The sequence below is a fragment of the Phalacrocorax carbo genome, chromosome 2 (genome assembly GCF_963921805.1).
Source record: "Phalacrocorax carbo chromosome 2, bPhaCar2.1, whole genome shotgun sequence".
Classification (NCBI taxonomy): domain Eukaryota; kingdom Metazoa; phylum Chordata; class Aves; order Suliformes; family Phalacrocoracidae; genus Phalacrocorax; species Phalacrocorax carbo.
This window is the reverse complement of record NC_087514.1, coordinates 120,234,662-120,261,952: the sequence shown is the minus strand read 5'-3', so window position 1 is coordinate 120,261,952 and position 27,291 is coordinate 120,234,662. Positions and strand designations below refer to the sequence as shown.

Sequence of the window (27,291 nt, the reverse complement as noted above, 5' to 3'; positions counted from 1 at the left end):
AATGCTCTCAGTGCTGTAGTTATGGGACAGGGTTCCTAACCTGGTGCATGACAGTTGAAAACCTCAGGAGCAAAGAAGCATTTCCCTGTCTCCTCAGCTATTAGCGCATAGTCGAGCTGGCTAAGACCACTGACATCTGGGAGAAAAAGGTTCCACAGACCTTCTGCTTTGGCCATTTCCTGTCGAAAGAATCGATAGAGAAAAATATTAGCAATAAATCTTAAAAAAAAAAAAATAAATTAATTCTGGCTTGGTGCCCATTTTCTCCCTTCCTGCCTAACATACTGTCCGATATAGCTGATGCCTTTTGCAATTGCTATTTTCAATAGCTACAGTCTTTCACTTAGAGTTCAGTCATACCCCTCACAGGACTCACTTTTGCTTTTCTCCTCATTCGTATCTCTCACCTCTCTTTGTACACTTCCTTCCTTCTTTCCTTACACTGTTCCTCATGCTGTTTCCTTCCATGCAGGGTAACTTCTCCAGAAGCATACACCAAACTTTCTTCCGCTTCATATCAGTGCCTGTTTCTTTTACTACTAGAGTGTTCAAGAATCTTTATTATCCCATACCTTCAATTTCTCAAGCAGTGGTGGTTTCTTCCATTTTTCCTCAGTATTTCCATGTCCAGCATAGTATTTTATTATTTCCTTAGAGAAACAATTAAAAAGATACTTGTTTAAATTAAGAACACATGTAAGATAGACAAGTAGTAACGTGGTTGTCTTTTCCATCCCTACTCCGCAAGAAAACAATAAAAAATATTCAACACAGGTTTTTATTATATAGTTGGCTGCATTATAAAATTAAAAATATAATTCAAAAAATGCAATCTTTTCATTTTGCAAGACTTTAAATGCATCATGGAGATGACCCCAAACACTACCTTATTTCATACATGGAAATGGTTTAGAGTGGTTTAAAATATATGATGATGATGGTAGAGGGTCAATTTTTTCTGATGATACAAGTAACTGTTACCAACAGTCTGCACAAGTAGCATAAACACAAAAGTAAAACAACAAATAAAAGCCAGATGTACTCACACTTGATTCATGTTTCTTATCACAATGTTCAGATATATGACAGTTAATCTTTTTTTTTAACTGAGAAAACACACAAAGAATACATCTTTTTCCTGCCAAAATAATTCCTTAACAGATTATGTAAACAGCTACTCCAAGCACTAGTGATTAATACTGAGTAAAACTGTGTATTCAGTAATCCTAGTATTTTCACAAGTATGTTTTAGTGAAGCCCAGCACTTCGTCAAAACTGGCCCAGAACTAGTTTTAGAACGAACAAAAGTGCCCTCTTCTGAAAATCACACATTAAGACAAATTCTGAATTAGAATTTACAAGTCCTGATTCACACTCCCCGTTATCAGAAATAACCTAGAAACCCAACGCTACTCATCAGCAAAACTTGCATGGCTATTTGTGGTTCATTTGGTTTTAAAGCAACTACATTAAATAGTGCAAGGCTTCCTCGGGCAATCCAAAACTAGTTACAGACAGACTTTTAAGAAACTTTGCATATCAAGACCTCCTGTTCTCAGCCTCTCCTTGTGATAGGCAGATGCGTTAATCTTTTAGATTAATCTGTCCTCTGCACTTTCAGAAAGAAGAAAAAAATACCAAAAAGCCAAAAAACAGAAGTCATCTGTGCTTTCATGAGGGTAAAAGTTGGACCACCTTTCTAAGTGGAAAATTTCTAATCTCCCTAGGCTAAAAAGTAAAATGCTTCATCTTATTTTCCCTTCTACTAAATCAGGGACTTCTGTGGATATTTCACTATCGGATTTCAAACCTTCACTGGTATTAGATATACTCAAGAATGAGGCTATGTCGATACATTATGGAATCACATATTTTGTCATAAAAGTCATACCTTAAAAAATAAGGCAAGAAACAGAGACATTCAACTTTGTACAGTTAAAACCAGCAGTTTCCATTTTTTAACTAAGTGTCTGTGCATTTAGTACGTAAGAGTTCTAGGGTTTTGTTAGTGTTAAAAGTATTTTGGCAAATACCTTTAAAAAGTACCTCTTTTTAAAAAGGGAACTTCTTAAACTTTAAAAAGTTTAAAAAGTAACTCACAGCTTTCATTAACAATGCAAACAACATTTTAATTCTGCAAAAAAGTTAATGCAGACTATAACAATTTCTGTTACTATTTTGCAATGCCATAAACATCACTGCCTGAAAATAAGGCTGTGTAAAAAAAAGGATAAGAAATATAGAAGGGCATCACTTATATATTAGCTTTATGTTGTTATAACTCTGCTCGTAAAATGCTCATTTGTAAATAGGTTTACTAGAAGCTTTTACCTTCTCAGCTGGATATATATGCTGCTTCATGAACTGCTTGACCTTCCGCAGAATTTCTTGGCCTTTCCTACTTTGATGGAACATCTCTCCAGAAATGCTGTGAAGTGTGCTGCTGAAAGATGACCTAAAGAAGAACATGCAAAGTAATAACAATAATAACAGAAGCCACCTTATACAGGCATTTAAATAAGTGAAGATGTTGTAAAAGCTTTGCCTTACCTTTGACCAGTAGTTTAGACCACTCTTACCTTTTCGAGAGCTCTAACCCTCTCTCTGCCAAAGGCTTCACAATCTTAGCAAATTCATGACTATTCTCTGCAGAAGCATTTCCAATGAGATATCTAGCATATATACCCTAAAACCAGAAGAAATGCATATATGGTAAAATTATGCACTTAAAATTGCCTCTGTTTTTAGATTGGTGGTTTCGTCAACTACAAAAGTAACAGTTAAATGCACATATTCCTTAATAAGAAAAAATCAGCACCCAGACAGATTTTACTAGGATATGCTAATATTGGTTTTGGTCTATTTCTGATATAATGGAGATGCTTGGTGCCGAAGAGAAAAACAACATACCCCAAGTAAACTAAACAAAAACTCACAAAAATCATTAGAGGAAAAAAAAGAAAAAGATAAAACAGTATGTCAGCACATGATACTGCTGGGCAAGTAAGCCCATCCCATCCCTTAAGGCAACTGACAACAGTATACACATATGATTATTATCCACAACTACATTAACTACCCACATATACACTCTTACTTCAAATTAATACCAGGTAGCTCATCCCACATTTGGTATCCTGATCTCATGCTGCAGCTCATAAAATTATTCTTATGCTTTACAATGGTTGAATATCAAAGTAAACAGTTACTTCTTCTAACAAGGTATCAGTGAAACTTATTTTCTCCCATAATCACATTTTAGGATTGGCCTCCTATGACCATAATAAGCTGAGTTCACAACACCCTTTTTCATCTGTGGGTGGCACCAACAGGATCTTACTTATCTGTCCTGCTACCTACTTTCGTGAAAGCTGCAGAAACTTAGAAAAATCTTTGTTTCTCTGTAATACAAGACGTAAATTAGCCAGAAAGTCCAAAAAAGTAATGACAAAATTGCCCACATACCGGAACATTAATATGAAAAAAATCCACCTATGCAATTTTCTTGTTTTTCAGCCTACTTTCCCAAGAAGTTAGCTGTATCTATCTAACGCAATGTACTTTATCTAGCAAGAATTCCATCCTGAAGAGTTATCAGTCATAAGCGTCTAAGATATGGCTTCTATAGGAACAAACTGATATGCAATGGTAACAGTTATTTTTTAAATATGATTCAAATTTTGGACAAGTATTACCAAACTACAAATACTCATAATAAAAATGTGTGATGTTTCAGCAAATGTGACTGTATTACCTGGGATATTGCTGCCATTTTAAAATATGACAAAGCGAGAAAAAAATTGAAGTTGGATAAAGTAGTGCTAATACCCCGGCAGCGGCAATAAATGGAAACCAGTTCTTCAAATGAAGGAGTTTCTACAAAAAGACAACAGGATATTTTAGAATAGTCAACATTTTTGTATTATTTTTCCCACCTTATTCTTCAAACATTTGTACAGCTTTTCAGCTTTATGAGATATTCTATTTACACAGTAAAAAAGATGATTTATCTTTTCCCATAACCCAAGTGTGATATGGAGAGCCAAAAGGAAACAGCAGCTGCCAGAATTCCACATAAGCATAACACTTCCTACTGCTCCCTGCCTCCACTCCAGTCAGGAAATTAAACGCACCGTGGAGTCGGGGGCGGGGGAAGGGGAATGGGCAAGGTTCATTGTTGGTTTTTTTTTTTTAATAAATTACAAATTTACATTTAAATTTTAGTTTTCTTCCATTATCTCTAAGAAAGGTTCAAAATAAACTTTTACAGTAGCAGCATACTGTGGCTAAGCCACAGCTTATTAAAACAGGACTACCTTAAACCTCACTATCAGCATGCTTTCTGCAATGAAGAAACCCATAGAAAAGTTCTTTACAAGTGCAAAATTATGTGCTTATTAATTTAACTTTTTAATTCTTGTTTATAAAGGTAACATATCAAATAGAAATCAACCCTAGAATTCATTTCAACAAAAAGATTACAGTTTCATACCTATGGTGTCTTTGAAACCCAAGACAGTTCCTTGACCTAAGTCCTTGATAGATGTAGGCCAGAAGTAGAACAGAGTGGCATATGCTAAATCTGCTAAAGGATGACCAGCAGTTGAAAGTTCCCAGTCCAGCACTGCTAAAACACGTGCCTTAAATAAAAATAAAAACCTCAAGTGAATGCTAGAAGATAAATTCTCTCCATCCACAAATGCACAACCCACTTAATATCCAGCAGCTTTGTTTGGTTACAGTGTGTTCAAAATTAAAAACACACTGTACCTGTCTACAGCAAAACCAGTTCCTCTTAGCACTATGTAAGGATCTGCAGAAAATTAACATTCACACAATGGCAGAAAACAGGCATTTTCCCTGAAAATCTGTTTTAAATTCTACGTTTTTGAGTAGTGTTCTTCCTGCCAGAAACTTCTAAACTATTCTAGTCAAAGTACAATTTAATTGAAATATCCTAAAGAACAGTAGTATTGACAGTTGGGTTTTTTTGTTTCCAGTCCTCTTGCACAGATACTGTTGCACGGTCCCTTTGCACAGATCCTCATGGACAGACCATGCATTAAAAACCCTAATTTATCACAATATTATGCACAGATTAACGTTTACATGGGGAACTGAATTTCTTAAACAGGAGAGTGAATCACTGCCCAGATAGTGACATGAGCCTCTGGTGCAAGCATCCTTGCAGTGGTGTCTTCAGCTGGATGGGCTGAGACTCCCCAGACTCGTTCTGATGAATTCTTATAATCCAGCTGGCCTGTCATCCTGAACGACCCCTACAGCCTACTCATGATCCATGGCTACATGAACTATGTGCAAAACACTTTCCTGCATGGTCTTTCCGGCAACTACAGGGACAGTTTCTACAGAGTATTTAAAATTACCTACATACAGTTTCATCAGTTCTTTCAACTACATCAGGAACAGCTGACAGAGTCCCTGAGACTGCCAGATTCTTTGCTCAGGGAGTCAGTCAGCATATTTAAGCCTACTAACAGCATCTATCAACTGATCTATGCACAACAGTGGGAATCTCTGGGCTCTGTTCCTTTGTTGTGAAGCAGGTGTTGCAGAGTCTTGGTGACAACTCCCAGGCATATCTTCTGGTCGCAACACAGCAAATAGCATGGAACAAAATAATGAAACTGCAATTGTGTCGATAAGTAACACACATTTATTTCCACGAGCTAGGAAAAAAATCTCTTCCTTCTCTCTAAAATGAATGAGGAACTTTCAGGGTCTCTGTGATCTACGTGTGCTCCGTAACTAAGCGGCTTTGGCAGATTTTTCTTTGCTTCCACTAGTATCACCTATGATGCATTCAGATCCTATTCCAAAAGCCATTGTTGTTAATTGAAGCCCTACCACCAATTTCAACGGGCTTTGGACCAGATAGTTCAATGAAGTGAGCCTTCAGTATGCCCCCAAGTTGCACTGAATTCAATACGATTTATGCATATAAAATGTTTTGTTCCTGGTCTTTGAAGGAGGGACTTGAGCTAATGAATAAATTGAGTAACTAGCTCCTGCAATGAAAACCAGGACTGTATTAGGTACCTAAGCACCACACACAGAATACAGAGAAGAGTTAAGTTCTCTACTGTTCCTTTCAAAGATGTACCATGCACTAAAACCCACATAACTGTCCCATTATATGGCAGGAGTACAAACAAAGGGGGGGACCAAAAACTACTAAACATGTACAAATATTTTTTGAATACCTCTGTTGGGTGGAAGATGATGTTATCTATTCTAAAGTCTCCATGAATCAGGCTTTCTTCATTATCATTAGGTGGCAAGTTGTTTGCTAACCACTCAGCCAGCTTGTTCATGGCAGGAATACCTGTATGAGCAGCTGCATCATACTGTCTCTTCCAAGTTGATACCTGAAGAAATACAAACACTTCAACAGATTTTCTAACTGACACACAAGTTTTTCAAGATCACAAAATTCTGAAGCACATGCTTCTGGGCTTTGACTATTACCATGCTACCTGTAAATTCAGTAAAACCTAGTACCTTCGCATTTGCAAATGTGAACTGTGAGGTCAAAGGTGCAATGAAGACCACCTCTATTTTCTATTTCAACCCTATTTACATAGCCTAAATCTAATATTATTCCAAAAGCAAATGAACATAATTCCCGGAGTATAGCATTACAGAATTGATCTGAATGTAGTAGTAACTTTATACTGAGCACAAATAATTGAGCTAAGATGTTTAACAGCTAAAATATGATACTTACTTTTACAAGTCATTAATAATTAACAATTTAGCTTGCGTATCAAATAGGTCTTCAAAGACCTAACAAAACAAGAGAATTTTCTGAAAAGCTGTACCTGTCTTCTGCAGTATCCTGGTCCTCTACCATACCCTTGGAGACCCAATGACTGTAAATCAAAGGAGTGCAACAGGGCCAAAGTTTCTATCATTGCAATATACAAAGCAGAACGCTCTGCTGGGCCCACTTCTGGCAGTGAGAGGTCTCGGAAGATACGACCCTAGAAACATTGTAAATCAGGTATTTGGTGGGATGTATGCATCAGATGAAGAGACGTAAAGCTACACATTTCAGGAGCAAAAACAAATGCAGGAAATCAACACTCCCTATACCATCAAAAATTCCTTTGTAATTTATTTTATTCCTTGCCCAGGACGGATGAAGGGATTCACAGTAATCTCAGATCATTAATATACAGGATATCTATTGGAAGGCAATTAAAATAACAGATATATTCAGTAGATGAAAGTCTGAATTAGAGCACTCTATCCAAATATCCTCAAGTTTTAAAATACCAGGGAAAAAAATGTTACTGTATTGTCTCTAACAGCTGACTTCCAGAAAAAATATCAGTGAAGACCTTGGGGAGGGAAGGGGGAACAGGCAGGGAGAGGAGGGGAATGGGTGAGTTTTACGGACAAAGAGGCAAACAATTGAAAGAAATTCACTTGCATTCTCCTTAAAGCAGTTTAATACATTTAGAATATGGGTGTGGTTTTCCGTTTTCTCCTTTAAGTTTGACCCTGCCAGTAACAGATAGGAAAAGAAAAAATAGACTCTTCTTTAAGTTCTTCAGTTTCACTGGTTTGTATGATGGCTTCAATATATTTACACAGCTAAAGCATCAGAACTTTTTTGCTGAAAGATTCTGCATAAAAAATCTTGAAATCAGATTTTCTATTTTGTAATAGTTTATTCAACACAATAAATGCATGTTTGTTTTCTAAATACCCAATGTATTTGTTAAAAACAGTGTATTGCTGTCCACCTTAGAATGGATAGATTGTAAATTTACATCCTTAGAAATGTAAATATATCAATAGCAAGCTTCTTATTTAGGAATCACTTTGTTCTAGCCAAAACCAGAAAAATCCTCCAACTTTAGTGTAAGAAAGTTGTTTCAAATTCTTCATAGCTTTTACATTTTATTACTCTTGATTCACAGTAGGAAGGTTAACTTAACTGACCTAACTCCAGGAACCGGCCCACAAACTCTTACATTTCTAACTTCCCAGTGAACCCAATTATAAGAGTAGGATGCAACAAAAGCAGAGAGGCCTAAATTCAAACCCTCCTCCCACAGAAAAAAAAAAAAAGGCACGATAGAGCAGACTTACACTCAGAATCACCAAAATCTAACAGAGCAGTATCAACTCAGCTACAGCACCCCCACTGATGGACTACAGACAGAGCTATGCCATGTTCTTTCTGAAACCAGTGCTTGAACTGGAATCCTGCTTGGTTTTCAGGAAAAGGTGACTGTGTGTAGATTCCTATCTTCAGTACTAAACAGGTCCTAGGATGTCCAAAGATTCAGTATAACTTTACAGCGTAATTGTTCTCCCTCTGACTTGTGTATGCTTTTCACAGAAGCAATACTGCCTCATTTCAAGACATCCTTCTGAGAGCTCAAAACAAGAACAAGAGGTTAAATACTGAGGTGAAAATTTCAACAAAGTGGGAAATAAGTCCTGGAGAAGCTGAAATCAGTGAGAATCTCTGATAGCTAGCATTTCTGAAAAATGTCAGAGGATTATTTACTTAAAACTTAGTGAATGCTGGATAAGGCTCTGACAAAGTTTTTAGACAATTTAAAAGCAGCTTGTAGTAGGGGGAAGAGAAAAAGTCTCTCACATTGGAGAACCAACCTGCACATGCTGCATCACATAAAATTCCGTTCCAATGATAGACACGTCACTGCAGTACAACAGGGGCTCAGGCACTGGAAATCCAGCAGAAAATAAGGCTTTCTGCACATGGTATTCTCTATCAACCTGAAGAAGACACAGAAATTTAGGTTCAGTGAAAAGCTCCCAACCATAAATGAGGACAGTGAATGACAGTGTATCCTCTTAAATGCTTAGTTATGTGTACAGCACAGAAAACTGGAAATGATGCAGAAACTCACTGCATTTCTGGACATATTCAACAATGTGAAGCACCATCATGTACAGGACTTAGCCACCTGCAACACAAAGCACTTGGAGCTTGAAGAAGTACGTTAATTACCTTGTGAGCTCTAGGTAAAAGGGGGCCATGGGGCTTCTTCCTGAGCACATAAGCCTGCCCACCCTTCTGAAGATAAAAGGTTGGATTTGACTGGCCTGAGCTACAAAGAGAAAGATAATCATTACTTATGAATAAAGCACTTTTAAATTTGCGAACTTTTAACAGAAGTGATGCAAAATGCACTGTTACTTGGCCTGAACAAAATGGCAAGACAGGGGAACGGGTTCTTCTCAAGAGTTGCTCTTTTTTTGTTTGTTTGATTTTTTTAAATATAGTCTTACAAGGATGCAAGTGATAGCCTACAAAAATCAGAAGTCAGAGGTTCTATCCCTACCTATAAGAAAGAAGCCTTCTTTCATTGCAGAGAAGTCACAAATATTCAATTTGTTCTCCCATGAAACAGAGAGAGCATTCGCCTCTCCTTCCTAAAGAGACATCATTAATGTTTCCAAGGCATGCAGTAGATACTAACTTCAAAGCTTTCTCATTTGGAGGAAATTAAAAAGAGCAGAATTCACATTTGTATTTGTCCTTTGGTGTATTTTGAACACTGTAAGCATAGAGGAAGCTCCAAATAACTGATGAATTCTAGTACCAAGCTCTACTGTATGCTAGCCTGATCATCACAAACATATGCTATGCTTAAGGAACTGCCTATAGTAACTGTAAAGTTTTAAAGAATGAATGTTGCAGCGACAAAGAATCATAGAAATTATACATTTCACATACATGTGTAAAGTAGAAGGACAACCTAGTTAAACCTTTCACAACACCTTGCCCATCATATTCCAATAAAGCTCATTGATCCTTATTTTCCTCAAGGCTCTGCGCTAACCTATATGCCTCTCTCTCATTTATAAGACACATTCTGACCTAGTCCAATAAAAGATTAGACAATTATCAGAAAACCAAACACAAGTGAACTTTTCCCCTCATGCTCCCCATGACATTTCCATTCTCCCTGAGGCAGTTAAGGCATAGTCTGTAATACGGCTTAACAAGTATACTGTGCAAATACCCTGCCTGGCACAACAGCGACTAAGATTGGTTGAAGCCTTGAATTGTAACCGCAAGCTAACAAAGTGAAAAAAGAATAAATACTGGCAATATTTTAGCAGATTTTACTATTAGCTACTATCCTGAGGCCCCTACTAAAGCGTCCTCAACTGAAGTATGTACGAGGATCAGAATATACCTAAGGATTCAATGGATGTTTTATATTTGCATCAGAAGGCAATGAAAAATTGTTTATTGTTTCTTAGGGATAGCTGCAGATAAAGCAGCCAAGGACATGTTTACAAAGGAACTAATACATATTTTTAGGATAACCTTATTTCTAATAGTTAGCTCCCAATTTGAAGCTACACAGCCACACAACTAATTTGCTGAATGCAGATGAACTTGATGTTCTTCTGTGGAAAAGCAGCTTTGGAGCTTGGCTGTAGCACCTCACTGGCACAATGCACCCGCTCAGGGTGTCACTGGGAACCTCAGCACGGCATTATGCTGTTCTCACGGTTTTGCTTACCCAGCAATACCCTAAGGCTTTTAAAATCGATTTCTTAAGCCATGTATGCGGTTCTGAACATTACTACTTGCTGTGCAATTAAAGAGCGATCAGATAAGTCGACGTTTACGAGCAGCCAATAAAACAGGTGTTTGCATACTCCAACAGAGCGCGCCACAGATGGCCAAATCCATGTTTTTCTGAGGAGAAGCAGGAAGTCCACCCCAACACATTGCCTGCCTGCAGATGGCCAACTGCAGCCACAGGATCCGCCTGTGCCAAAGGTCACCTTCGCTGCTGACATACCAAAGAAAATGGAATTTTCCGCTAAGTAATAACAATGAACCACGTGGGCCTGGAAAAACAGAATTTGGCAGCCAGAGAGGGGAGCTGAGAGATAGGGAAGCATTTGTTTTACAACTATATCCTTAAAGAACTGAGAGACTGATATAAGGGAACATCCTGCCTCAGAAGACACCAAAAGCTGGGTGATAAAGCGAACAGTCAAGGAGGACAACTAATTGCCATGTTGATAAGAACTAAAACTAAGTATCTTTTAGGTGAACTATCCTCAGTATAACACTAAAAATCATACCCAGAAAACCCTCTATTCAAATAAGCCCCTCACTCTCTGAACATGCATGGTAAATTTAAAGGGAGCTGTACCTTTACCGTGAAACAAGAAAGAAACCAACCAGTTACTAGCTGGGTAGGTGTGGGTGTATTAGCTGTTACTGACACATTTAACTGTGTAAATGCCTTGTAGTTTCTTGGTGCGGGGAGCTAGCTTCGGGGAGTTACCCCCTAGCACCTATCTTTGTGCAAAAATGAATTGAATAAAACACCTCCGCTCTGTGAGTAGTTCGGCGCTTTGCACACTGGGCGAAAGAACCCGCTTTTGGGGATAACACCGCCAGCTTTGACTTCTGAGGCCGTTCCAGGGACGAGCGGTTACCTCGATGGCTGCTCTCCGCCACCACCAAGGCAAAGGGCCCTCACCCTGCCCGCCTTTCCCTCCGGGCAGCGAGGGAAGCCGCGGCCCCTCTCCTCGCCCCACAGCGGGAGGCTTCGCGCCCAGGGCCCGTGTCAGCGCCCGTGGGGGCCCGCCGTCCCCCACTCGCAAGCGGTCTCGGGGCAGAAGAGCGGCCCACCCTTTTACCTGTACTGCCTGACAGCCAGAGCCCCAGCGGGCTGCTGAGGGAAGCGGAGCAGGTGGCCGCACAGGTACCGCTCCAACCTCCCCTCGTCGAAGCGGTGTTCTCGCCGCACCTCAGTGGTGCCTGGCTCCACCACCATTATCCCCCCGCCGCAGCGCTGCGCCGGTAGCGTACGCCCCGCTCCGGCCGACCGCGCCCCTACGCTCCTCCCCGCACTAGCCCGCCGCGCCGCTACGCTACTGACGGAATACCCCGCCCCGCCTGACGTCGCCACGGCAACCGGAGGAGGCTTGGTCCGTCAAGGAAAGCGGTCCCCGGCGCCGGGGCTCTCGGATCTGGGTGTCTTCTCCTGGAAGAAAGCGGCTCCCAGGAGGCGGTAACCGCCGCGGCTGACACCTGCCCTCAGTCATTGCCAGAGCCCGCTCGTTGCCCGCCGCCGGGCGGCAGCAGCGCCCCCGCCCCGCCGCCCAGCCCGGCATGGGAACGCTGCCTGAAGCGTCGTCGCGAGCCGGGGACGGCGCTGCCTGCCGCTCCCGGAAGCTCCCTCAGACGGGGAGACGTGTCGCTGCGGTGCCGGCGGGGCTGCCATGGCGGAACCCGGACAGCTGGAGCGGCTGCAGCGGCGTGTGCGGGAGCTGGAGGAGGAGCTGGCCCGGGAGAAGGGCGGGCGGCAGGCGCCGCGGGCCCGCATCGAGACCATGAGCCCGGAGGTGACGGACTCCAACCCCTACAGGTGCGGCCGGGGGCGAGGCGCGCTATGGGGCGGGGAGGCAGCGCCTGCGGCGGGTGGATTGCGGGGAGAGCCCGGGACTGAGGCACGGGGAGGGGGGCCCAGAGGCTGAGTCAGTGGGGGGGGGGAGAGGGAGGGGGAGCTGTGGGGTCTCAGGCCGTGGGGTGGAACCCACGTCAAGAGGGACATTGAGGTGCTGGAGCGTGTCCAGAGAAGGGCAATGAAGCTGGTGAAGGGTCTGGAGAACAAGTCTTATGAGGAGCGGCTGAGGGAGCTGGGGTCGTTTAGTCTGGAGAAGAGGAGGCTGAGGGGAGACCTTATCGCTCTCTACAATTACCTGAAAGGAGGTTGTAGCGAGGTGGGTGTTGGTCTCTTCTCCCAAGTTACTAGCGAGAGGATGAGAGGAAATGGCCTCAGGTTGCATCAGGGGAGTTTTAGATGGGGTATTAGGAAAAAGTTCTTTCCTGAAAGAGTGGTCAGGCACAGGAAGAGGCTGCCCAGAGAGGTGGTGGAGTCACCATCCTTGGAGGCGTTCGAAAAACGTGTAGATGTGGCACTTTGGCACATGATTTAGGAGGTACAGTGGTGTTGGGTTGATAGTTGGGCTTGGTGATCCTAGAGATCTTTTCCAACCTTTATGATTCTATGATTCTATGAACTGTGGGTCTGGGTAAAGGTGAAAAGTCATGTGGAGGTGGGCTCAGGCAGGCAGGGGCCCAAGGGATGGGGCTCAGTGTGCTAAGGAGGCTGTCAGGGCAGTGCTGAAGGCAGGTGCTCTGGGGGAAGGAGGGGAGAGATGCTCTCACATTTCCTACCTGACTAAGGCCAGCAGGTGTATACATTAGGATTATTTTGTATTATTGTGTTTTATAGTACAGGGAGAGATAGAGGAGACTGAGTTTTTCAGCGAAGTTGATGATAAATGGGACAGGTTTAGTTGAAGTCTTATTCCTCTAACTCACCTATTTTAGAGTTTGGTTTAATGAAGCCTTGAGCATCTGGGACCCCGTCTAATGCTCAGCCCTTCTGCAAATATGATGCATTGGTTTTTTGTCAGGTTGAATTCCTTTAATACAAGTTGATACTTGTACTTTCATTGATACTTTCAATCAAAAAATGCAATAGCAGGATAAAAAATAACCTTAAAAAACTTTCTGTTATCATCACAACCTGATATTTTAAATGTTATGTTGGAGTTAACCTAATCAAATTGATCACAAAACGGAACGGTCTTAAGTGGCCTGCTGCTGTATGGTTTGTTACAGAAAAAAGTGTAGGCTTTCATTCTGTGAATCAGGACTTCATTTATGAAAAAAGATATGGGTCCTCCTGATTTCAGTGGTGTTACTCATACAAACTGAATAAGTATGTGAATTTGTTCAGGGTAGTACTCTCTTGCTGTTGCTATCTCTAGCATCTGCTATCTCATTTAGACTGTATCTAGCTGGCAATCACAACTGCAGTGAAAACAGCAGGCTTGAGTTTGGTGCTTGGTTGAGGTTATTTTTAAAGCAAAAATCACTTTAAATATCTGAAAAACAAAATTGCTGTTAGAAATGTAGAGAGCATTTTCTGTATAACATTGTTTTTCTTTGTAGTCGCTTGATGGCGTTAAAAAGAATGGGAATTGTCAGAGACTATGAGGTAGGATTCAGTCTGCGTTAAAACAGCCTTGCATTTTTTCCCTGTGAGGACTGCTTTTGATATTCTGATCTGTATTTTTAATTTCTTTCTCCAGAAAATCCGTACCTTTACAGTTGCAATAGTAGGTGTAGGCGGAGTTGGCAGCGTGACTGCTGAGATGCTGACAAGGTGTGGCATTGGTAAGGTAATGAGAGTTTTCTTCTACTTCTTTATGGTCATCTTCATGAAGAGTTAGATTTTATTTCACTCAGTTGATTTTGCCCAAATAAAAAAGAAGGATCTCAAGGACAGCACTTGCGTAAACATCACAAATGAAGAGTCTGTGTTTTTCTTACGCTGGTAAAATTGATGTACTTAGGGCTTAATCCTGTCTCATGTGGCTGATTCTTGTATGGATGCTTGTCTTCTCCGTGCTCTTATATAAGCCCATCTGTCTAACCTTCTTACTGGATTATTTTAAATGAAAACAAAATGAAGAAAAAGGAGGGGTTAACTTGCATAGAAGAATAAGTCTTATGTTATGAGAGCAAGTTGATATTAATGAGATTGAAATGTGGTAGATGTCAAACATATTTTTATCACAAACATTAGTTCGTCATGTGGCAGACTTAGAGCTGAAAATCTAGCAGCAGCTAAAAATAATTTGATGTGTGTTTACATAAGAACCTCCAGTGTTAATAGACCAGGATTTTTCTTTAAAGGAGAATTTGGGGAATGGCTTAGATATTTGTATTTCCAGGCAAAGCCTGACCGTTTACTCTTGGAACTTTAAGAAGTTTCTTAATACAGAGGTGATGCAATTTTTAATTGCAAAGTTTATTCCCTCTTCCTCTGAGGGAGCATTTCCTGAAGACCAGCATCTTGGGCATAGAAAAGGACATTGGACAGTGGATTCAGAATTTATAATAATCAACGTGTCCATGTATTATAGAGGTATTTTAAGTGAATTGTTTTTGAGGAACTACATGCCAAGTCAAGTAAAAGAAGTTACACGTTTCTAGGTCATGCCATAACAGCGAGTAGGAATGTGACAATAGAGTTGATAGTGTTCATGTAGATAATATATTGGATATTCTTAGTTTAGATCAAATGAAGAGATTGCTTTTTATTAAGACTGGGTTTTGTGACTTAACAAATCAGTTCCTGGTGAATGGCAGTTAGAATTACGTCATGTACTTACAATGTTGGTAACTGTTGTACGTGAACTGAATGGGACTCTGGGGGTGGGAGGGTGTTGGGCTGGGGTGGGTTTGTTTTTGGTTTTAGAATAAGTTTTGTTGTTTAAAATGCCTTGCCATAGTGCTCGGGTTGCAGAGTCTTTGGAGATTCACATATGTTAATACAATCTTTATTATAGCTGCTTCTGTTTGATTACGACAAAGTGGAATTGGCAAACATGAACAGGCTCTTCTTCCAACCTCATCAAGCTGGATTAAGTAAAGTGCAAGCAGCAGAGCATACTTTGAGGTATAACTTAGAGATGTGGCTATCAAAATGTATTTACCCAGGATGCAGCTCCAGAACCCTGGTGTTTCATTCTTAATCACTTGTAAAGTAGCATGATCTAATTTGGAAATTTGAGTATAAAAGAGTTGTGGGAATGATTGATACTTCAAAGACATTTTTGTACTGGCCAAAACTTTAATGTAAGTCTATTTTTTAAGTATAGCTAAGTTTGGTATAAGCTATACCACTTCAATATGTTGTGATTTTTCTTATCTCATCTGTCCATTTTTGACAAATGTGGGTGTATCCTAGGCTTCAGACTGGAAGCTTAAGACTGTAGCAACACTTGTGAAGTTACAGAACAGAATGGAAGTCATCATTGTATTTATTGACATCGACTTGTATTATTTCCTCCATAAGGAATATTAATCCTGATGTGCAGTTTGAAGTACATAACTACAACATCACGACACTGGACAACTTTGAACATTTCATGGATAGAATAAGGTAAAATCTCTCACCTTCTGCTGCTGTGTGGCTTTAAATACAGCCTCACATTTTAATTTTTTTTTTCAATTTAATGACTTCCAATTGAAAACCCGTGGAAAATACGTATATATGAAGACATTTCTGCGTAGACCTTTTCTCTAGAGTTGGCATTTATTTCTACTGTTACATAGTTATATTTTATATTAGTGCATCTTTAGATTTGCAACCAAAGCTGCAGGTCTTATAGGCTTCTCCTATTACAGAAAACAGATCAGACCATATTTTGACTGCTCTGAAGTAGTTTCAGGTATACTTTATAGAATGAAGAAAGAGAATAGTTACCAGTGGATCTCACAGAGAATTCTGAAATAACTTTACCCGTGTGCAGTTATGTTGTACAAAGATACAACACTCCAATACTTTGTACTGTGAGGGTATACTATATAAAACTTCTTTTAATCAAAAATGCCCACATATTTAAATCCCAGCTTCAGCATGCTGCTGTTTCTACTGTAGATCTAAGATGCTAGTTGTATCCTGTTCTGCATTTGCACAAGTTTTGTTAGAAATACACTTCCCATGTGCTTCTGTACTCTGAAGCAGCATGTTCATTGCCATGTTGGTGTATTGTTCTGCCAGCAATTTCATGCAAAATTCTGATACTTATTTCAGTAACGGTGCACTAGAGGAAGGGAAGCCTGTCGATCTCATTCTAAGCTGCGTGGACAACTTTGAAGCTCGCATGGCTATTAACACGGTAAGGCCATTGGAGGCATGAGCGTTTGGAAGCCTGTTTACTCCTATAAATAATGTTTGAAATTGTGGCAACCAGAGAAAAGACAGGAACTTGTCAGGAATCTTCTAAGAAATTTCCTCCTTGGTTTAAGGAAACAGAATCTGAGCTTTTACCCAGTTCTTATAAAACAAATTTTATGTGTATGAATATAACTGTAGACTTCTAACTTACTAGCAGCTAATGGTTAGTAAAGGAATTAAGTGTTGTAAGCCCTGTGTGTCTTTCCAAATGATCCTGTTTATATAAAGGTATTATCAAAGCCTTAGTCTTACAAACTCTTTACAGGCTGTGTATAGCTAATTGTATACTTCATATGACTTTTTGTATACTAAAAATGTCTTAAGGCTGTGTACCTAATCAAACATTTTCTTTATAGCAGCAGCCTTTGCAGGTTATAGGCCAAACGTGTGTTTTCTATTATCCTTCAGCTAACTTGATCCATAAACTGCGTGCACTGAAGGTACAGAGATACACTGTATCCATGCCTCTGTAAGTAGTTTGCACAATTAGATTCTGTAGCACGCTAGTAACTGGATCACTAATGCCTGTAGTTGTTAAAAGATCTCAGGTCCTCAGGAAAGCACAGAGGACTGGCTTCAGGAGGACGACTTTAATTTGTCCTTTGATTTGCCCTTCAATAAACAATTCTTATTCTACCTTTTCATGTTCCTTTTTCTCATCATAGTGTTTTTGTCTTAAAGCAGGAAGATCAATGTGTTTAATCACTCTCAAATTACAACGGTTTGGGTTGGTTTTTTTTTTTATTGAACTTCTGCAGTGCTGATGTGTGTGTGTTTCTGTGTTCATAAGGCCTGCAATGAACTTGGACAAATCTGGATGGAATCTGGAGTGAGTGAAAACGCAGTGTCAGGACATATACAGCTGATCATACCTGGTGAATCTGCTTGTTTTGCGGTATGCAGTGCTCTGCTGAATTGCTCGTTTGTCTTTTAAAGCTAGGCTGGGAATATGAAGATTAGCTGGCTAGTGAATGTGATCCTGGCACAGCTGAGGGAGTAGCTTAAAATTTTGTGTGACCTGTGGGGTCTTTTTAATACTTTTTTTAAACTTAATTTCTCTGTTTCCCCTCAGTGTGCTCCTCCACTTGTAGTCGCTGCAAATATTGATGAGAAAACATTAAAACGAGAAGGAGTTTGTGCAGCCAGTCTTCCTACAACTATGGCTGTTGTGGCAGGAATTCTCGTACAAAACGTTCTGAAGTAAGTGGCTGAGTTGTTGCTATTCAATGTACAGCACAAGAAGAGAAAGAAACGTGAAGGAACATTCCATAATGATGGATGTGGTTCTTTGTGTGCATGTGGCCTGTTTCCTAAAGGTAGTGGCGTCATTGGACAGGGCTGAAATATGCACTGCTTCAGTCACTGGTATGTTTGGTCACTTTGGAGCTCCTGTTTTTAATAGAATTTTGCAGGTATAAGAAAAGTTGTCAGAGTTTTCATAAGAATTTCTCTCACTGCATACACAGATGGGCATTTTTTTTCTTAGCTCTGCATTTAAGCATGCTCCCATTTGATGTCATTAATTTATACAGAAAAAATGCTACAGCGCTGACTTGTCTTTGCAATTTCATACATGGACAAAGAATAAATCATTTCTTTTGCAATGTTTATATTCTAAAAACTTGAGGTAAATGAATAGCGGTATGACATTCTCAAAATGATGCACTATGTTTTACAAGCATCTTTGAGAACATGATGTTATTTAGCCTATTTTTAGCCTTAGCTTTATTTTGACAGTTACTCAAAAATTTCTAGTTAGAAAGAATAAAAGTACTGTTTGCAAGTGTGCCTACAAACACCAAAGCTCCATTTTCAGCTGTGCAGAGAGAGGTATTATATAAAATTGCATGGCAACAATCGTTTTTCTTTCATGTAGAATGCAAACATTGCAGCTTAATTTAAATCTTTATTTCATTGCAAATCTGGCCCTACAATAAAGATGATTAACCTGGTTCTGATTAGCTCTTGAAAACTCTCTGGTTGTAAGGCAGGACACCTGAGTGTTTCAAGCAATGGATTCAGGCACAGGAGAAAACCTCTTACATGCTATTCTAAACATTTTTTTTTTCCTGAGTATGTAGCTGACTTGTTCTCACACACTTACACCACAAGAGGACTGTGTTCTACGCTGATGCAGTTATGCTGTTGTCAGGTGACTACAGCTTACTTTAAAACAATTACAGTAACTCTTTACAAGTTCACTAGTGCAAAAGTGTATTCTAAAAGTTCTTTGAGGAAAAAATTATTCCATTATATTGAGCAACTGAATTTTTAGGTTTGCACCTATATATAAGGGCCTGCTTTCTCTGTGTTTCTAGATACCTGTTAAATTTTGGTACTGTGAGTTACTATCTTGGTTACAATGCGATGCAAGATTTCTTTCCAACTGTGTCTATGAAGCCAAACCCACAATGTAGTGACCCAAATTGCAGAAAACAGCAAGAAAATTATAAGGTAAAAATGTTTTGGGTTTTTTTTTTTCCCCTTTCTTAAAAGTCTTAAGAACAAAGCAAGCTACAGATCTGTAGTAAAAGAAAACTTTCATTGCTACTCCAATTTTCAGCAGCCTTGTCTTCAGGTGGTTGCATGTGTTTCTAAAAATACAGTACTTAGAGGTATCTTAAAGCAAAGGGTAGGCAGCATGGCTTGCATTCAGTTAGAAAATATTTTCTTTGATAGAAATTGCTCAGCCTTCCTGGCAGTCATATTTCTGAGCGTTAATGGGTTTGGTTTTTTCTAACTTGCAGGTATTCTGCCTTTTTATGCCTAACAAAGTTCTAAACGGTGACTGCATATCTTAAAAGAAGGGTGAATATTTGATCTTCTTTGCTGTTGTTGAAAAATGGACAGAAAACATATATTATGGTTTTTTTTATCTTTTCATGTTTCTCCTTCAGAAAAAAGAAGCTGCACAACCAAAACAAGAAGTAATTGAACAGGAAGAAGAAATAGTACATGAAGACAACGACTGGGGTAAGTAATCAACTGGAGGCAAAATTATCTTCCCAGTACCGAGATTCAATTATAGTCTCTGTTTTGAGTAAACACACTGTAGGGTACGTGGACTTCTTAGGGTTCCTGGTTCTTGCAACCTGTACTGCATAATTACTGCCGCCTTTTCACAGGTTTTGACAGTAATGTTACCACAACTTGATGATGTACTTTTAGTGTAACGTGGAGGTTTTAGGCTCCAAATGTAACTGCCATTTGAATAAAAAACTTTCTCAGAAGGTGGTCTGAAGATATGGAAGGTGTGAGAAGATGTATTCACTGTGTGTTCCTTTTAAACATGTAACTAAAGAGCACCTGTCACTTCCATAACCACTGTGCTGAGGCATCCCATGGATTTTTATAGTCCTCTAAGGGCTTTAAGTTAGAAGGAATTGTCTTAAGGAATGGTAAGCGTGTTTTATAACCATTCCAAGAATGGATATATACATTCTGTTTATTACATGATATAGAAAATAATCTTAGCTTACCATTGGGAAAAGTGTCCTCGCAGTAAGATTTAAATGGTAAGGACAAGGAAGCCCTATAGGAGAGGGGTCCAGAAGTTACCTGGATAAAACCATTTCATATCTTGTAAAGGGAAAATATTTTATATTGATAATGGAATGAAGTAGTTGAAATCAAAGGTCCTTCTACTTTTAAAGTTTTTCTGTTTTGGGAAAGTAGCTGCCATTTTACTCTTACTGTGATAACATAGTGATTAAAGAACTTTTTCTTCTAACTTTTAATGGCGTTCTTGATTCTTTTTAATGCAAAGGCATCGAATTAGTATCAGAAACTTCAGAAGATGAGCTGAAGGCTGCGTCTGGCCCAGCACCTGAGCTTCCTGAGGGAATTACTGTAGCATATACTATCCCAAATAAGGTAATGTATTTATTCTTTATGATTTTTTTAAAATACTTGTAGATTGAATTTATAATACCAGCCAGTTTAGTTACCCTTTAAACCTAGAATAAAATTCCATGTTGAACAATTCCAGTGAAACTGTACCTCAGTGCATCCGATTAGCGCCTTCTGTGGTCCAGGTTTTTGTTTCTCTGACATATAGTTCTTTAAGTAAGTAGGGACGCTAGCATGGATGTCGTTTGGAGGTGATGGAATGAGTGTATTTGGGGGGAGGGGGAAGGAAAACAAATGTGATTTTGTCAGTTGGTATTTTGGTGACTAATTTTTACCATTTTTCTCTTGTAAAAGCTCTGAACATTCCAACTCTTGTCAGAATAGTTTAAGCTTATAATCATTTTAGGCCTAATCTTGCAACTGAGCGCTTGGCTCTAGGCAAATGGCGTAGTATATCGTCAGTAAAGCTCATTTGTGTGGGGTTTTTGGTTTGCTATGTTGCCAACTTTTTCTTCCTGTTCCTAATAGGAAGAGAATTTGATAACTGAGGAGACAGTAGCAGAGTCTGAAGAAAGCCTAGAAGAACTCATGGCCAAAATGAGAAACATGTAGCAAAACAAATACTAAGTACCACTTTCAGGAGTTTGGGTTGACACTGGACTTTGAAAAGACCAGACTTTTTTTTTCCACCTCCACTGGAGCTTATCTGTACATTTCTGATGAAATGGAACTGTTACAGGGGCGGGAAAGAAACAGACTTACTTTGTTTATATTCTGTTGTCTATTCATATCTTTACGATAGGGTGTTGTGCTACTGTAAATTTTAATGTCTCAGCATTGCTAGTGTCCAGATATTCAGTAGAAAATAAAAGGAGATGGATAAACTAACAAAAGCAGGTGTAGTACATTATATGTAACATCATGTAATGAGAACAATACATGGTATAGGACAAATAAAGGTTAAATCTGCTGGAGTGGATTGAACAGGTCAAGGGCAGATGATGGTGCATCGCTCATTGCTGCTCCTCGTTCTCCAGGCACCGCTACGAGTTGTTCTCTGGTCTCCATCACTTCTTGGTATGGATTGTGCTGTGGCTGCTTTTTCTGAGTAAACATAATATTTTAGCCTTTTCATCTGCCTTAAATATCTCTGGGATGGATTTTTTTTTAAACTTCCCTGGTTTTATCAAAGTTTTACTACTGCTTGTTCTTAAATAGCTGCCTATATGTTTTGATTGGTAATGCTTTGAGTATGCCGCAACAAGGCGAAGTCTTCTGTTAGTAGATAACTATACTAACAGTATGGGTGTTAGCATGTCACTATTTCAGCTGGCAGATGCTTTACATGAAAAATCTGTTAGAATTACCAGCAACATTGGAAAGAACAGGAGATTTTGTCTATTTTAAAAAATAAGTATTATTTTTGTTGTTTATTTAGCTATAGTTCTGATCCATCCCCATTGTATGGGCCCTATTAAGGAACATACTTAATCTGAGTTTGCACAGAAAAGCTTCTAAAATTAGATGCTCTAAACTTCGTTTAGTGTTGCAAGTTTCTTCAGTCGAGTAGCTGTGCTATTGTATATCTTGTAAATAACGTTAGTGCAGTCATATTACCTTGTAAATTATCATGTGTCCTTACACTGACCTGTAAGTGCACACAGCCTGCAGTGCCGGTACCCTCCAGAGCAGGAAGTAGCCATTTCAAGTATTTTAACTACTGTTGGTGTCTGATCCAGAACTTGATCATTATTTAATTTGCCTTAGAAGAATGTACTTGCAGTACAATACAAATATTTCCAACTTGGGCTGTTCAAAAAAAAAAACCCATCCACAGCATGATGCAGCCAACAGAGAACCAGATAGTAGTGGTGGAAGCAGCATCCCACCAACATGTAAAAAGAGAGTAATATTGTGCCACTGCTTCTGTGGCAGCTGAATGAATACTTAATTTAAAATGTTTAATTTCTAAGCATCCGTTACAAACTTCAAAATCTCTTTCCTCCACAGCTGACACTGGATTATATTATATACATAAAAATAATCTCTGAAGCTAGTGAGGGAGGTTTTTGGGTGGTATTTGGGTGTGGTGTCTCATACTGTAAAATGGAAGTGGGTTTTTTTTGGACCAAGTTCAGTTTTGGAGAAACCAGATTTTAGAAACAAACTGTAAAGAGGGATGGGAAATAGAACAGTGAGATCATTAAAAAGGTACATACTTTAATCTGTGTCACTATGTCTGCGGTAGCTTGATCCAAGTGTCAGTTTAAGTGTTACTCACGTTTCTTTGCGACTTTACCTTTCTGTTGGGAACAATAAAAGTGAGGCACATGCCCGGCTCTGGAGGTCCTGCAGCAAACAGTTTGATTCGTTTCTGCAACAGCTCAGTTAATCTTGACCCTGAACCATTTGGCCGGTATGACTGCTAGCACAGGTTTGACAGCTTTACAAGGCGCTACTGTTTACCATTTTACTTCATGTACAGTTTTATGAGTCAACAAATATGCTTTTGTAAGCCCACTTACGGAGTATGCAAAATGGTTCTCAAGTTACTTGCAGCTTGTATATATGAGAAGAATTTGAAAGAATTAGAAAATACATTCAGATGATTGAGCCAATGGTTAAAATTATTTAGAAATAAACAGCATCAAAAAAAAAAAAAGGAGCTTAAAGGATTTTTAATTAAAAAGACATAAGTATAATCTACTCCGACTGTAAAACATAATGGAAAATGTACGCCTTCTTTTGTTATGAACTAACAAATTAAAGCATATTGCAATGGTTTAGTCCAGCTTTGTTTATTTGGCAGTCTTATAAAAGAAGCTTTCAGTTTTTACAGTGTATCATGAATGTTACTGAGACGTTGATATTCTGACTGCATGATTAAATCTCCATTGAAACTGGGGACACTGTTTTGAGGTGGAGTTTTCCTACATAAAAGAATTATTTGGCATACACCAGATAGATCAATTACTTTTTTTTTTTAAAACGTCCATGAGGTACAACTACAAATACATGAACAACTGTCTTAAGAGCACTATGACTCTAGCTGCATAAGCTTATGGCCAACATGCGGATTGCAGGACACTCCGCTATTACTTGTGATCCTGTTTTACTTTCTGTAAGAAGTTCTCTTTGGGTTGACAGGGTAAGCATAGCGGTTCCTCACCATCTTTGCTAACGGACCCTGGATAGGTGGGATCAGCTACTCTGTAGGGACTGACTTTTCTCCTGAAAGCAACCCTGCAACCTATGTTGCAGGGTTGAAGTTGAAGAGAAGTCACTCATGGGAACAATAGTAACAGTTCAGAACTGGAAATCAGTGTTATATCAGACTTCCCCCAGTTACTGAGCATCTAGAAAATAGCTTCTTATTTTAGCTAGCAACATTAAGGAAAACTATTTAGGAGAGCCAGAGACATCATTTATACATGTTAAGATCAGAACAGAGTTGACCAGACATCTGATAATTCCTAACGCTGACTTTAGAGGAGGGAATTACCAGGTCTGAGAAGGGTAGGCAACAGAAGCACACACAAGGTGAGGTTGAGGTTTTGGGATTGTGGGGTTTTTAGTTTGTTTTTTGGGGTGGGTTGTGGTTGGGGTTTTTTTTGTTTGGCTGGTTTGTTTTTCCTTTCACTCAGTAATAATTCTGCAAAGAACTTCCCAATTTTCAAAACTTTTCAAGGTGGCTGGAAAATGGAAAAACTCTTGCTTTGATTAAAACCCCATTTTCTGAAATAAGAGGAAAATACCCAGAAGCTATTACAAAGTGTCAACTCTTGTTGCTGTCTTGTAATACCTTCAAGAGCTATTTTTTTCCCAACTAAATAATAATCTTAAATCTAAATTTGGGTTGTGTTTTTGTTCTATCAGTTGTATATACTGTTTCTTTTGCCAAGTTACAACCTTACCAAAATAGTAAGTTCCTTCTAACCAGAACAAGGGCTGAAATAGGTTATATTTAACTCTACTCTAAAAGGGGAAAATACTATGGAAGGTAAGTATCCCTTTGAGGTAAAGGCCATTTGCATTTTTCAAACTGGATCAAATAAATCTTTCTTTATATCAGTTGTCTCTGGAACATTATAGTGAGGTTTCAATTTTTCGCTTACATTCTATTTTTATAAAAAGTCATTTTTTAGTATGTATATAAATTGATTCATGGCTTTATGAAGTCTGTTCTCATGCAGTGCAAACAGATTCTTCCAGATGACTAGGGTATTAAGAAATACAACAGGCAGGTAGATTTGATTAACATCTCTTTATCTGATGGAAAACTATTTTGCATCACTACGTTTTTCCAGCTAATAAAACATTCTTGTATTTTAAGGGATTCAATGAGATTAAATAGTGAAGGTAAAGGGTTAATAGGGAATCAGGTCACGATCATCTCCATTCTGATTCCTCACTGGAACTATTTTTACTGAACACAGTTGAATCTGACAACAGCTTTAACTGTAGATGGTGGTATGTTTAGGTAGAGTAGCTTCCCAAGGAAACCAATTATTTTTGCACAAGTCCCTGGAATGTAAGTTTGCTTAAAGCCGAAATCACCCTGCAGGTAAAACTTTAGGTAGAACAGTATTTTGACTTTTTCAAAATCACTCCCTCTTTAGGAACAACTTTAAAAGCTTCTGAAAAGGCAGGAAGGCAGGAAGGATTGATGAAACAAGAGTACACGAATCCTTGAAGCCCAGCTATTGCAACACAGAAATAAGAACTACACCATAAAGTATATACAATTGGTTCAGTTTAACTTGTGACAGTCCTGACGCTGAGGCTGAGAGATATCAAATCCACATTTTTGGTATTAGCTATAACTTGAGCTAGTAACTAATATGCATATCTATATACAATGAAAGAAGCTTACTTCGTACCGTACAGTCTGCAACATGAACACGGAAGCATTTCAAGCTTAAACATTTGTTTCCCTGTCATTCATGAAGACAGGTGTCGGTCCCAAAATAGTATGTTATTCTAGGAAAAAACATTTGTCTTAATAACATTATGTCTGCTTTAAAATAGCAATGGAGGCTGCCTTTTCTTTGAGCAGGTTTGTATCACCTTTGTCCATGTTCCAGGAAAGTGTTTGGTGATAATGCACTTTTTAAGCTGAATGTATCTCCACTCAAGGAGTGTCGAGAAGTTGCTTTTCCACCTATCAACAAAGTCTCTGCTTCTTTTATTTCCATAGCTCTCTTGTAAAGCTCAGCTGCCTTCTCAAAGTCTCCCCCTTCATAGCTTCGGAGAAGAGTAAAACAAAGTTGAAACAAGCAAGTAAACCAAAGGTGAAATGAGCAAAAAAACAAGTCTCTCAATTAATTTTGAAATTAATTTTGATTGAAACGCAACACCATGCTATCAAAGTGTACTTAAGGCTCTCTGCTTTCCTAATAAGTACTCAAGTGCGGGATGTTTTGTTTCAGCCAGGAATTTTTATAGTAATTTGCTTTTATAGGGCTAAAGCTTACAATCTTACCTTAGCACAGCCAAGTTTTTCAGTGTTTCCCCCACACGCGGATGCATGTGACCAAAACTGTCTTCATAGATCTTTAATGCACGTTCATAAAGAGGTAAAGCTTCAACCTGCTTTTTCTTTGGGTAGTAGAAAGTCATGTTACAGACGTATATTATATTTGCTGTTCTTTTTCCAATATAGTGTCAACACATCCTAGATGTGATGTGAAGTCACGCATCTTTAACCAAAAAGGTGTTTTGAGTTCCTCATACTGTTGACAGACTGAGGATGATAATTGAGTTGCCAAAGGAATTGGCTTGCACTTGCAAACACAATTCCCACTCATATTATAATAATTAGGGTCTGGACTTCCTAGGCAGTTTTGAAAATCTCAGTCCTGAAAGTTTTGAGTTACCAACTGCTATTTAATTTTACCTGAGTCAGGTTTAATCCCTGTTCAAAATCAGATACGCAGATTGCAAAATTCAGAAAACAAGAACACAATCTACAGCTCATTCCTATCGATGCTAAATAAGGAATTCGGTAAGTTGACTTCACCTCCTTTGAATCTTATACTGGCTGTAGACTGGAACATCTACAGCCTCAGATTTTTAATTATGCAGAGTTGCAGTTCATCAAGGCCGGGGCTTTTCATAAATTTCAAAGGATTGTGTTTCCCTCCGAGTCAGCGGTGGAGCTGTGTTCCATCATATTGTGATAACTGTCACATCACTGAAAATGCTGTACTCTAGCTCTAGCCTTACAAAGCTTGGGGGCGTTTTTAATAATCTAAAGGGTGTTAGCCCAAGCATCCTTGTGAAATGCCAGTCACAGCAATTATGTTCCCTGTGTACATTTTCCTTGCCAAATAACCTTTCAATTTTTAAAATGGAACCTAAGAATTTGCAAGTCTTATAAGGCATTTCCCTTTCAAATGTGAACAGGTTTCTTTGGTATCATTTAGGTACAAGTCATAAAAAAGCCTAAGGGATAATAAACATGAAGGACACAAAAAACTTACCATCTGACAATAAAGCACAGCCAGATTTACCAAAGCAGTTGCTACACTAGGGTGTTTTGGGCCAAATGACTTCTGTCGAATTTCAACTGCTAGTTCGTACAGAGGAACAGCCTTGTCAAGTTTCCCCTAGGAATAACGGGGAAAAATGATTCAGTTGT

At 39.1% G+C, this 27,291-nt stretch overlaps 3 protein-coding genes across 7 annotated transcripts in view; 1 reads left to right on the top strand and 2 right to left on the bottom strand.

Annotated features, from left to right (window-relative positions):
- The window catches only part of ACAD11 (acyl-CoA dehydrogenase family member 11), a 31,742-nt gene extending 19,847 nt beyond the window's left edge, over positions 1 to 11,895 (bottom strand). For all 4 annotated transcript variants that reach the window (XR_010371671.1, XR_010371670.1, XM_064444123.1 and 1 more), the window contains exons 1-11: positions 11,680 to 11,895; positions 9,014 to 9,113; positions 8,653 to 8,778; positions 6,843 to 7,004; positions 6,225 to 6,389; positions 4,493 to 4,640; positions 3,755 to 3,876; positions 2,580 to 2,686; positions 2,332 to 2,455; positions 573 to 650; positions 41 to 179 (exon numbers count right to left, since the gene is read on the bottom strand). Coding sequence is in view for 2 of the 4 variants with exons in the window: in XM_064444123.1 (XP_064300193.1) it covers positions 41 to 179; positions 573 to 650; positions 2,332 to 2,455; positions 2,580 to 2,686; positions 3,755 to 3,876; positions 4,493 to 4,640; positions 6,225 to 6,389; positions 6,843 to 7,004; positions 8,653 to 8,778; positions 9,014 to 9,113; positions 11,680 to 11,816 (1,408 nt within the window). In the remaining 2 variants the exon portion in view is untranslated. The remainder of the gene's footprint in view (positions 1 to 40; positions 180 to 572; positions 651 to 2,331; positions 2,456 to 2,579; positions 2,687 to 3,754; positions 3,877 to 4,492; positions 4,641 to 6,224; positions 6,390 to 6,842; positions 7,005 to 8,652; positions 8,779 to 9,013; positions 9,114 to 11,679) is intronic.
- Positions 11,896 to 12,201: 306 nt separating this feature from the next.
- On the top strand, positions 12,202 to 23,437 carry UBA5 (ubiquitin like modifier activating enzyme 5). Of its 2 annotated transcripts, XM_064444125.1 has the most exons (12): positions 12,202 to 12,410; positions 14,006 to 14,051; positions 14,146 to 14,235; positions 15,409 to 15,518; positions 15,918 to 16,004; positions 16,659 to 16,743; positions 17,593 to 17,697; positions 17,875 to 18,002; positions 19,121 to 19,256; positions 19,700 to 19,775; positions 20,569 to 20,675; positions 21,180 to 23,437. In XM_064444125.1, the coding sequence occupies exons 1-12, from the start codon at positions 12,265 to 12,267 to the stop codon at positions 21,261 to 21,263; spliced, it is 1,200 nt and encodes a 399-aa protein (XP_064300195.1). In that variant the 5' UTR covers positions 12,202 to 12,264; the 3' UTR covers positions 21,264 to 23,437. The 2 variants fall into 2 exon arrangements, with proteins under 2 accessions (XP_064300195.1, XP_064300196.1); XM_064444126.1 differs by lacking the exon at positions 12,202 to 12,410 and having other exon boundaries at positions 14,004 to 14,051; positions 14,146 to 14,230.
- NPHP3 (nephrocystin 3) overlaps positions 23,314 to 27,291 on the bottom strand; it is a 29,467-nt gene continuing 25,489 nt past the window's right edge. Inside the window, exons 25-27 of the mRNA XM_064444122.1 lie at positions 27,134 to 27,259; positions 26,134 to 26,249; positions 23,314 to 25,895 (exon numbers count right to left, since the gene is read on the bottom strand). Of these exons, the coding sequence (XP_064300192.1) occupies positions 25,715 to 25,895; positions 26,134 to 26,249; positions 27,134 to 27,259 (423 nt within the window). The 3' untranslated portion in view covers positions 23,314 to 25,714. The remainder of the gene's footprint in view (positions 25,896 to 26,133; positions 26,250 to 27,133; positions 27,260 to 27,291) is intronic.

Bases quoted from the DNA above. Each gene is read 5' to 3' on its own strand.
- UBA5 (XM_064444125.1), top strand. From the start codon at position 12,265: ATGGCGGAACCCGGACAGCTGGAGCGGCTGCAGCGGCGTGTGCGGGAG. The intron at 17,698-17,874 runs GTATGCAGTGCT...GTTTCCCCTCAG, and splicing joins GTGAATCTGCTTGTTTTGCG to TGTGCTCCTCCACTTGTAGT. The intron at 20,676-21,179 runs GTAATGTATTTA...TGTTCCTAATAG, and splicing joins CATATACTATCCCAAATAAG to GAAGAGAATTTGATAACTGA.